The sequence below is a fragment of the Passer domesticus genome, chromosome 9, assembly GCF_036417665.1.
Source record: "Passer domesticus isolate bPasDom1 chromosome 9, bPasDom1.hap1, whole genome shotgun sequence".
Taxonomy (NCBI): Eukaryota; Metazoa; Chordata; class Aves; order Passeriformes; family Passeridae; genus Passer; species Passer domesticus.
The window spans coordinates 32,840,075-32,852,499 of record NC_087482.1 but is presented as its reverse complement, the minus strand read 5'-3'; the positions used below and the strand labels follow the sequence as shown (position 1 = coordinate 32,852,499).

General features: G+C 37.1%; 1 protein-coding gene across 13 annotated transcripts in view; it reads right to left on the bottom strand.

Annotated features, from left to right (window-relative positions):
• The window catches only part of CACNA1D (calcium voltage-gated channel subunit alpha1 D), a 167,441-nt gene that overhangs the window by 32,333 nt on the left and 122,683 nt on the right, over positions 1–12,425 (bottom strand). For 6 of the 13 annotated variants that reach the window (XM_064432540.1, XM_064432538.1, XM_064432542.1 and 3 more), the window contains 4 exons: positions 9,521–9,604; positions 9,107–9,190; positions 904–942; positions 359–487 (listed from right to left, as the gene is read on the bottom strand). In XM_064432540.1, coding sequence (XP_064288610.1) covers positions 359–487; positions 904–942; positions 9,107–9,190; positions 9,521–9,604 — 336 coding nt within the window. The remainder of the gene's footprint in view (positions 1–358; positions 488–903; positions 943–9,106; positions 9,191–9,520; positions 9,605–12,425) is intronic. The other 7 variants (XM_064432549.1, XM_064432550.1, XM_064432544.1 and 4 more) reach the window with 3 other exon arrangements.

The following is a 12,425-nucleotide window of genomic DNA, read 5'->3' as shown; positions in this document are numbered from 1 at the left end:
TTATGAAATTGGTTTAATTTATGTGTTAAATTCTTCTTTTCCAGTCATCTAATAAAAACGTGTGGAAGCATGAGACCTATGTATGTCAAACCTATTTTAAATATGCCAAATATTTTTCCAGAAGTACCATCGAAACCTCACAGTAAGAGCTAATATTAAATGACAAAGAATGATCCTCAGACTCCCAGAAATAATTGGTGAAAATAATTTTGGCATTGGTATGCAAATATATTTAAATATGTCATTATTGATAATATTAACTTAAAAACATATTTTGCATTCTACGGGGTATTTCTTCATAAAATTTGGTGTATAAATGGCTGTAATTATAAAGCAAATTTAAATAACTTGTGCTAACCTGAAATGACTTGATAAATGTCCAGAGTAATGTTCTGATTCCTTCTCCTCTGCTCAGCAGCTTCACCAACCTCATCACACGGAAGAGACGGAAAAAAGTGATGGAGATCCGAGCGCTGTCCTCAGAGTTCTGAAGAGCATCAGGAGAAGTCAAACCAAATACAAACTCAAACATGCAACACTTCCAGAAAAACAACATAAAATGCAAAGGTGGAAGAGGTAAGATTTGGAAATGTATCTCGAGAGCCTGTTCACCTTGATAACCATGATATGAAAGGAAAAATTACATGCTGAAAACACAGGACCTGTAGAAATGCTTCACACACCACATGCATTTCCAAGTTTTCTGGTTTGTTAATAGGATCATATTGGGTTTGTTTGTAATAGACTCCAATAGAACACTGACAATGAATGCAAACCACTGCATAACACCTTTGCAGTCAGACAGGAATGAAAAATACAGAAAAACTTGGTGGAAAAAAGACATGGTAAAAAGAATAAACTCAAGTATAGGTAAAACCACTGGGGTCACTTTACTGATCTTACCCCAGACTCATCAGTTGTGACTGTTTCAGTTGGCTTTGGCTTTAAGAAATTAAGAACATTAAATATTAAAATCAAATAAAATATTTAAAAAGTTAGCTTAACCATAAGCAAAATTAAGAACATTTTTAAATTTCTAAATGAAAATTAACACCTTTCAACTCAATATAAGTCCTGAACAAAACATTAATTCCCTTATTAAACCATCCACTTATCTGTTCATGTTGGCTAACTCATGATAAAACATGAACAAACTGTTGCAGACTCATAATAAAAACTGCTGGTATAAAACATGTTTAAAAGATAAAATGGAAAGTAAAAACATAATAAAAGATTTGCTCCTATGTAGGCCAAAAAAAGTTAGCCATCAATTTGCACAGGTTGCATGAAATCATAGCAGGAAGCCCACCTAAAACTCGGGAACAAAGCTTTGGGGCCAAACTAGCCTTTCAAGATCTGCTCTTTTTTGAAGATTAGTGACTCCATCACTGGAATCTGACCAGAATCAGGTAATTGTGTTTGATACCACACCAGGAGCTCCCTTACAGCAAGGTGAACTCACGGGAGGTGACTCAGTGATGAGCTCTGGGTGTTGCAGTGCCCAACAAGGACAAAGGGACACAAAAACATTCCTAGCCCCACATCCTGGGGGCTGAGCCTGCCCCAGGCATGGGAGGCAGCTCTTGAACTCTCTCCCCACACCTGAGCTGAGGGAACAGGATCAGGCATGGAGAAAGGGATCAGGATTTGATTGATCCTTTTGGAACAGATCTGTGCAGCCCTCAGGAGCTACAGGGAGCAGAGAGGCACCCAAGTCCTTGTTCACAGAGCCAGACTCTGCGTGCTGTCAGGAACATCTCACTTTTCTCCTTTTATTCTCTCTGTCTGCTTTTGAAGAAGCTTTCCTGGGAGCCTGAATGGTCACACACTTTGCAGAGCAGGCAGCAAAGCTTAAAGGACCAACGTTCTGTGCTTGCTTGTGCAACGACAAACTCGCAGCAGCTTCTTCCAAAATTGGAGTGTGTTTAAAAACATTTATAGCACTAGAAAAAATGGGATTCTGGATGTTAGATCCCAGCGATGAGTCTTACCCTCTTGCCTAAAATATCCTCCTCTTAAAGAGGCACCTTTCAACAATTCCTGTCACTCAGAGCAGCAATGAGCACAGTGCCACCCCAGAGCTGCTCCAGCCACACTCAGTGCCACACTTCACCTACTCAAATCTCACAGGCTGCTGCTACTCTAGATAAAACTTGAGGAGAAGGAAGGGAAAAGAAAGGCCCTGATTCTGTTGAAAATATATTATGCAAACTTATTATGGTAAAGAAAAGCAACAAGAGGTAGTACTTTTAAAAAATCAGATCATTATTAAAATACAAATTGTGTTCTTTATTACTTTTTTCTTTACTATAAAGTCATCACTAGGGGGAAATAAGGTAAAAATAATGGTTTGCTCAACTATGTGCAATTTATATATGGATGCATTACTGCCCTGCCAGGATATCAATATATTCTGAAACAAAGCAATTTTAACTGTATAAAGGATTATTACTAAATTTATGCATTGAATTAACAAAAACCCAGACCTCCTTATTAAACAAGCAGAGTATTTGTAAAACTGGCTGTAACATCTAAACTTTCTAGGAACTCATATAAAATAGATGGAAAATCTGCTGCTAAGGGAAGACAACTGCTTCATTACAAATTCTCTGTATATTTCAACAATTTGAAATAAAATCACCAAAATATAATCAAGGAAAACTTCATTATTACAAACACCATAAATGTCAAAATATCACAGATCATGGAAGCAATCTTGCAAAGCTGCCTACCTAAATGAATCCCAAACCTGCACCAGTGCACACAAACCCACACTGCTACTGACTTTTTAGCACAGAAAAAAAATAATTTTGATCTGAAGCTTTAAAGAAAAAGGGTTTAATTACACCTTCTGCAGATGAAGCCTGAAATGTCATATTAATCTCTGGTGACTGACTCAGGTTGAGCTTGATACTGTCTTAAATAGTGAGCAAATTACTTAATTTGCTTTGGTATTTTGTATGATCAAAAACTGAACATAGTATTTGACAGATACAGATCAGATTAAATTACAGTATCATCACAAACTGACACCAAAAAAAATGAAATAAAATTTTGGAGTTGGCATTTTCCCACTGTGTTTTATGGGAGCAGGATGGGACCCCAAATAAGTTAGCATCAGTATTAGGATGGCAATATATAATGGGATAGATAACACCAGAAAAAGGATACTTTGGTCCTTCATGTTTTATTAATCACTTTTCCAAATGCAAAATTAATGAGTTTGCATTATGAATTGGTTATGAACAAAAAAAATCTCAAAAGGAAAAGCCAGTAAAAACGATGTTTTCCACACTTAACCTCTTAGCAATTACTTAATTCTCACTTTTAAAAATGCAGAGGTCAGATTACCCAAACCATGTGACCAGTTCTGCTGGAGTTGCTCTGGAATAATAATCCCTCATTTTATTTTTTGTCAGGAGGTCACTGAAGGGATTTGTGTTTGCACAGTGGAATATGCCCAGGACTGCCCAATGCACACCCTCCTCACAAATCCCTCTTCCTCATCTTCTTTGGACTAACAAATCCTAATTGCCTGGTTCTGATGGCTGATCTGATGCTGCTGGGGAGTGTTGGGATGTCATATCCAGGGGATTACAAATTATGGACACTGGAAAGTGCAGGCCAGTGATGAAAAATAAAAACATTCTGTTCACAAAAAGCAAATTGTACAATAATGCCAAAGGGAAGATAAATCTAGAAACAAAGTAAGAGCATGAACTCCTGATACAAGAGAAGTTTTTCCTGCTGAAGCTTAAAGTATTCACCACTGGGCAAGTGTTTTGGGTTTGACATTATAGGGTGCATCTAATTTTTTACCCTCTCTGGCATTTACCTCTGATAATACAGCACCTTAGTTTATTTTACTAATAGCAATTTTAATGAAGCTAGTGTAGTGATATATCACCAAAAAAAGAATAAAAAACAACATTATTCATACTTATTTATAAAGGAAATGCTCATCTGGGAGACAAAGTTAGTTAATGGTTACGTGTGTCCATCCAGCATGAAGCAATGCTCAGATCTGGGAAACTGAGATAAAGATAAGACAATCTTCAGCAACAGTAGCAGACAGACTGACAAAAACAGTGTCTGCTTCCCACAGATAAGGGAAAACCAGACAGTCCCCAAGCACACAGCCTGATTTGCAGCACCAGTGACATCTTGTGCACACACACACATAAGAGGGTGGCACATTTTGGTTTTGTACCTGTAGGGAAGTATTAGAAGAGACTAGGGACTGAGGGGGACAGGCTGAGCAGAGGGATGGTATCTGCTGACAAGAAGGTAAATAAAATTACCTGTGGTCAGACAATCTACCTCCAGCCTCCTCTTTCCCCTCATTTTCCATCAATCATTCCAATGCTGCTTGGTCCCAAACTCTTTGGGACTTGCTGGTCATTACTAGGATTCTTTTGTCCCCCAAAAACTGGGACTGTGATTTCTAAGATGGCAGGTGTGCTTCTGTCTGCTGCAATGGTCACAGCTGGAATAAATGACAGTTTCTGCTTTCCCTGCTTGGCTGACAGACACCCTGCAGTGAGGGGAAGGAGCACAGACACTCCCTCATGGCTCTGCCTGTTCTGTCAGGCATGGACCAGCCACACTCAGAGCCCAGGTCAGCAAAGCACTCCACAGCCATCTAATTTTGAGCCAATCCTTAAATACTTCAAATAGGCAGTGATATATGATTTTTCTTTTTTACTTAATTGAAGTGCAACACAACAGTTTTCTTCCTCAGACAATCCGAATCCTCAAAAAACTATAACCAATGATCAACCTAAATTTCTGACTCACTGATGAAAATGTTTGCAACCTGCTACCAATTTTGGTCAAGTACTAATGCTGCTTATGAAAAATTTAGCACATTTCTTGAACAGGAACTCCTTGTTACACAAATGTTTGCAACAAATGTTAAAAATAAACATCCTGACTAAAAAGAACTTCGGTGTCAAACTGTGAACAGTGTGAAACAGATTGGATCATGCCTTGGAAGCAAACTCTGTGCTTAAACAAAAAAAATAAACACGGTGAAAACCAGTGATGTTAGTAAATGGTGCTGGTCAAAAGCTTCTTTTTTACATATTGTGCCAAAGGGTCCAAGCGTATGTCAGAACAAATGACACATGATGACTATGTCCTCATCAACATAACTAAAGAAGGAAGAGTCTGAATGACAAACACATGTGATGAAAATAGCACTCATAGCAAAACATTCAGGTTGCCAAAATATCTCCAGAAATGTGTGCTGTGAGTCCATGTGCAAAAACACACACAATTTGTTCAGGGAATAGTTACTGCAATTCAGATGTGAGCAAGAAATTTTCTTTGTGGCCTTATCTGTGCTCTCCATATTCCCTGTTCAACATGAACCAAATGCCCATAGACATCAACTAATTAAAATTTTGAGTCAATGTGAGAAACCCCTGAAAATATTTTTATAAATGCCTCTTCCCCTGTAGAATGTATATTTGAGTTCTAAAGTCACAATGAATGTTATTATATGATAACTAATAAAAAATATTTCTAGCTCCAAATTAGATATTACAACACTGCAGAGGTTTGATATTGCATTAACACTTCACACTAATGAAAGCAAAGCTGTATGAGAACATATTTTTCTGAGCTACCCTTAAACCTAAAGAGAAATGCTTGCAAAATTTACAAAATATATCAACAGTATCCAAAGCTAGAAATTACTAGCACCAACACCCAAGTTCTAACATATGATAGGGGTGCAAAAGTGGCACTCAAACAAAATTGGACTGCTCTTGTTCAAAGCTGAATCCTGAATCTCTTACAGGAGGCAGACATGGGGCTTTACTCCACTCCTCCACACAAGCACAAGATCAAGATTCAAGACAGGTGGGTTTTCCTGAGGGGCTCAGGAGGAAGACATAAATGCTGTTCCTTTAAGTCCTATTTCAGCAAAAAACCTGAAGGGTTTTTTAATGTCAAGAATAAAATCAGTCCTATAAAGATGGCATTAATAATTTATATAAAAGATGAAGAAAGGCAACTCTTCATTATTTTCTCAACATTTTGGCAGCACATGAACAGCAAAAGAAACTTTAAAAATGTGAATTAAAACTTTCACAAACACTACTGCAACAAAGTGATCATGCTTCTAAGTCATTCAGTGTTGGTCATCCAAATGGCTTCTGAGCTGACAAATAAGATCATTTTTATGCAGTCAGGCGAAATTCCAACATGTATGTTATTTACTTTTAACAACTTATTCATTCATATTTTATTTCCAATTTATTTCTCTCTCATTATCATAACTTTTATACATCCCTCTCCCAGACTGGACTGACCACACTTTGTGCCTGCCAATCATTACTCTGCATATGTAATTGAAAAATAGCCATTTCTATGACCACACAAGATCCTGCATGACATGTGAAAGTTTCTGAAAACAAAAGGCCACAAAACACAGAAGTAATTATATAGGTTTTAGTAGTGATTTTAATTTTTTTATTGCTATACCACATGTATATTTACTTATATATACTTGCCTCTAATAATTTCTAAAAATAAAATGAACATGAAAACCAATTAGGTTCGTAAAAGAAGGAGGATGAAGGAAGGGATATTAAATGAAAATTAAAAAGATAATCACAGATAATATTTTATTTCCAAAATATATGTTGCTCTGAGGTGATTCATTTCTTGAGTTGGTCACTGATCCAGTCCTTAGGAATGCTGAGCAATCCTGTAAATTGCTTAATACATTAAAGACTGAATTCCACAGGCACCAAAAATATTCAAACCATAATAATTTCCCAGATTATGTGAGAATGGGAGGTTACTGGATCAGAAGAATCAGCCTCAGGGAAGCATATATATTCTTATAAAAGGTTAAAAAAATTAACAAAATAAAAGAGATGACATTTATTTTCCAGTATTTAAAAGTGAAATCGAGGCAGTGTGTACCTAGACAGTCCAATCCTTTCTCCTGTAAAAACTGGGTCAGATGCAAACTTCTTATGGGCTGAAAGGGCTCACTGGCCTTTGCACAGGATCTAAACCTCCCCAGGTGCACTGTCAGGATGATGCTGAGCTGTTTCCACAGCACAGGGCAATCCCATCTGTGATCCCCCAGCAATGTTCAGCTCTCACTGAGGACATGAAATATTCACACCCATGTCTGCCTTGCACTGCTCAATCTAGATGGTTCTGCCCCTGCCATTAGAACTGTGACAGGATCTGATTTTCTGTCAGTGCTGGTGATTTACCCTGCGCAGACAAGGCTGAGCTTCCTCAGCTTAAGGAGTTTCTATACTGGGAATTTTCACAGTGCTGTTTCAATCATGCTTGAAATCCCATTGAAAACTAAGTCTTGTTAGCATCCCAGCAGTGATGTAGCTTTCCCAGGATCACTGCCAGCCTTAGATAACAAGTACAGGTCGAATGGCACAATTCAGAATGCTGGAAAAATACTGAGAAAAAGATTCTGAAATACTGGATTTGGATGACAGAAATTTACACTAAACTACTCAAGTAGGAATAGCTCAGTAGAATCAAAACAATAAAAATAAAAATCTAAGAAATTTCCCTGGACACTCTGCAACATTAAATGTTTCATGTTGAAAATGGGAAATCAAGGCCAGAAATATATAGAAACCATAATACATTCTTGACTTGCACAAACAAAGCACAGAAAAGTGGCAAGACCAGAAACAGACAAAGCTTAGTACACAGAGAGTCTGCTGTGCAAAAGTAAAAGAAATTGAAGATGAGCATTTTTTCTCTTGTGAGAATAACACGAAAACTAAGAAATGGCAGTGCTGGTTGTTGACTGTGGTGTGTACTTATCTTGGACATCATTACTTAGTCTCCAGAATATTTTCAAGACAGCTGTGAGAATTGCTGAATCCCAGTGTTCTTCACAGCTGACAGCTCAGTTAGAGTTACAAGGAAAGCTGCCCAATGAACACAGCCCACACACTGCTGAACACAGCTTTGGTCATGGAAGCACCTCTGGGCTATCCCTCAACCTCTTCACAACTAAATACCTTTTGCAGTTATGAGGGAAAGCTATTCTTTTTACTTTTTATTCTCCTCAAATACTGTGCTCACCTACACCAGTACTATTATGAATGGAAATCGTGGGTAAATTACAAATACTTGAGCTGTGAGTCTAAATGCAAAACTTCTCTGGGGAAATAAAGTAAACAAAACAGGGGAAAAAAACCCAATCAAAATAAATCAGAGGCAGCTTTTACAAATGGACTCCATGAAGAATAATTATGCTTAAAGAAAAGTCTCCAAGGGACACTGCAGTTCTGGGCTGACTGACCCTCCCTGTCAGCTCAAGTTCCTTCAGTTCACAGAAAGATCCACCCCCAAAGAACTGAGAAAAATCAGTCTGAAATCTAAAGGTCAGGATAAAGTTCCCCTGCTCCCATGTACTCTCATCACTCCTCCATTTTCTTTCCAAAAAGTCAGTCAGTCATGAGATTCTCATAGTTTATCACAAGACCAGGAAGCAACTCCAAGGTGAATCTGTTGCCCAAACCTATTATGTGCAATGGCCATCTGACAAAATTCTAGTAAATGATGGAGTTCTCCAAGTATTTAAGAGTAATTCAAACTTCCAAGCACTTACTGCAGGATATGAAAGGAAAAAGGACTGGGAAAAAAGAAACGTTCTATTTTCCACAGCATGGAAAGCCTGACTTTCTATGTGGCCTTCTTCTGCAACCTCATGAGATATGAATGGCCTCCAAACCCAAACCTCTCACAGAAAAAGTAATCATTTGTTAAACCAAGGCACTAAAAACTTACAGAATCTTGGATTATCTTGGTCAAGTTACCTACAAAAAGCAAGGGGCTTCAAGAAAGGTAGTTACATAAGCTTAAATCCTTTTTTTAAAATATTTTCTGTGCATATATATAAAAACATTTTTTATTGTCTCATTGTGCTCTGTGCAACTATATAAGTATATAAATAAATAACAGCAGCTTGTACAAACATCTTTGGTCTTTGATTCCAGGCTTAAACATACGTTTATAAAAAAGGACTTTTTTGGGATTAAGTTTACATTTTCTGTATTCTTGATGACAGCAATTACTTTTTAGTGCATGAACAGTTGCTACTTACATTAACTTCTGTTATAGCAATATCAACGACGCTACCAACAACAATTAAGGCATCAAAAGTGTTCCATGCATCAGTGAAATAGTGCTGTTAGGACAAGCATTCAGCAGAAAGAGAGCAAGAGAAAAACACAAACAGAAAAAGAGAAGAAAAGGACAGTGTTATAACACAGAAACACTCTAGGCTTCTCTGATGTACCACTATACAATCTAAACTTTCCCTTTCATAGCTAAAAAAGATTGGTAGAAAAAAAAGGCTATTTATTTCCCATATCAACATAATTGACCTATGACTGGTCTGTACTCAAAACTTTAGAAACATCAGATCAAAATCTGTGACTTGTCCAGATGATGGAAATAGTGGGGAGACAGAGAAAGAGAAGTAGGGACTGGGGAAAGTAAGCTGGGATATACTCACATCAGCTTCACTGAGAACGACGTCTACTATGCTGCCAATAACGATGAGGGAGTCAAACGTATTCCAGGCATCACTAAAATAGCCCTGAACAGAGCAGGCAGGGTGCAAACGTTTGTGATTACACATGAAATGTCAAATATTTGCATACTTCTGTTTAGTTTTGCATAAACAGAAATTAGTTAAACAAAACCTGTGGTCTAATGAGAAAACAAAACAAAACCAAACAATATTGCCTACTGAAGGAAAAGCAACATAAATGTGCATGTGTGTGTATATATATAGTTATATATATACATGTACAGACACACACACAGACACACACACACTCTACACATGCAGAACACACCACCAGATAAGCATGATGTTGGCAAGCAAGCCATCATCCAAAATTGGTTTTGGGCTTCTAGTAAGGCTGAAAAATTCTAACATATATACCCTAATGAGGACAACAAGTCCCCTTTCATTATATATCTGCAAGACCAAGCCAATTGAAACCTCCTTATCATCGAGGATGTTGTGATAGTCTTATCTAAGTTGGTAAAAATATTCAAAGGGTCACATCTCATCACTGGCTAAACATGCACAATTATTAATGTGAAACTGTGCATAAAGATTAGAGAACTGACTTAATCTTCTATTCATAAACTAGGTCTAATATAGGAACTCATCCCACATTTGCAGTCAGAGGGTGATTCTGTAGCCAGTGAAGCCAGTGAACCACAGCAACCTGAATAATTTCTTAATGCTTTTGGTTGGTGCAGCCAATCCAGCATCTGAAAACTCATTTTCATCAATTGCTTCATCACCCTTCTGATGTTTTATGCCTTTAAATACATTCCCCACATGTGTGTTCCTGGGAGATGGCTGCAAAGGGTTATAAAGGTCTATAATGCAATTAGCTGACTGTGGCCATAAAACAGCATGTTTGAGCAAAGAGGTACTTCAGAAGAAGCCTCCAGGTAGGTTCCAGTGTGGAACAAATCAAGATCTATTACAATAGTTAAGATAAATATGGAGACGAGAGGTTTCTGCAATATGTGGCTTTTTCCTAGTTATTATAGAAATCCAAAACTGCAAAAAATTTTACTGAACTTGCCCTTTACCTCATTCAGATACATTAAAGTATCAGTCTACCTTGACTAAGGAAAGTGCATTACATGAGAAAGGCTGGAATGTATATTTTGTACACGTATTCTTGGTAATTAATTTTAAACACTAACTTTTCAGCCACTATTGAAGCTCTAAAATAATACATTTAGCAAGAAGTTTAAAATTACAAACGTGCTAATGTAACCTTATATCTAGTTACTCTTTTTATTACACTGTTTGCTCTAAGGTAATGTTTTAGCTGAGTAGTTTAAGTTATTACATGAGTTGTTAGCACAGAAAAGAAAAATCGGTTCCAAAACCGATTTTAGAATTGGACTGATATTTTTCTCAAGATTTTAAACTGTTAGAATTTCTGGTAATTTCACAGTTTAAAGTAATGCACCTGAGTACATTAATAATTGAAGAAAGGCTTATTTTGAATGGAAATTTCCTCTTGGAGACTATGAGAGAGCTGCTACAGTAGACAACAGCTCCACACTCTTGGAGAGGAAGCAGGATAAGGAAAGGCTCATTATGTTTCTAATGCTACTCTTTTAAAACACAAATTGCTACCACCATTCCTTTGTCTAAGGAAGGGGCTGAAAGAAGAAAATATATCAGAGTGCTGTTACCTCTACAGCCCTTTGCATTTCTCTGGTTCTTGGGATCAACCTTCAATTCCAGTTTCGGGGCAAAAGCCAGTGCTCTTGGATTTGGCCTCCTGAAGAAATGCCTCCACTCCAAAGAGCTCTTGCACAATTCCCTGCTGCTCCTTCCTTACTCTTCCTGCTCATGGGAACAAGCCTTTCCCAAAGCTTTACTAAGAATCACACTGAAGCACCCCAACAATACCGAAATTTATAATCCTAATGAGATTAGCAGCTGCCAGCCAAAGAAAGGGAGCTGCTCTCACAGTGTTCTTCCTGATCATTCACATTCCTTATTTCTAAATTTCTGCCTTGATTTTAGAATAGCAATATTTTTATCCATATATACAAAATAAGAGACTATTGGCAAACAGCAAACACATAATCAGCACGATCCTGAGCTGTACTATTCATCTTCCTCTACAATGGAAACCAAAAGAGGTCCTCCAAATAAAGGATAACTTCAGCTATAGAAAAAGTTACTTTACTAGACATGCTACAAGATGAAGCACTGAAATAAAAAAATCACGTTTTGATTCAATACAGCTAAAACACTTTACAGCTAAAATAATTTACACATTTATTTCTTTATTTTATGAAACCTTTTCCATCAGTATAGACAAATATTGTTCAAACTAATATGTAAAGCAAAAGCATACAAATAAACAAAAAACTAAGAGAAAATAAAGATGGTTTTGGAAAAGGGAGGAATGGACAAGTCACAGCAAATAAACATCATGCAAATAAGTTGTTTTCACCACTGCAAGGACCCAAGATCAATTCACTTACTAGCCATCTTTCCTTTTTTCTTACAAAAATCTGATGTAAAACGACATGGAAAATCATTACAAGTTTAAGCAACAACTGGCTACCAGGAGGCTGTACATACGGTATATGTGATGGATTATTTTTAATTCCATTGCTGTATTTTGTTTTGAACGGCACTGAACCATGCTGAGTAATAGATTTTAGCAAATGTGACAAAAAAGACCTGTTCTTTTAGCTTATATTATGAAAAATTTGCTCATTGAAAAATGCCAAAGGACAAAATCACAAATCCTGGGGAATAGGTAGGCATAGAGAATTAGCAACAAAATATGTTTCCATATATCTACCACATAAATATTTTAGTTCTTTTAGTGCTCTCTTGGAAAATTTAGGGCCTCATT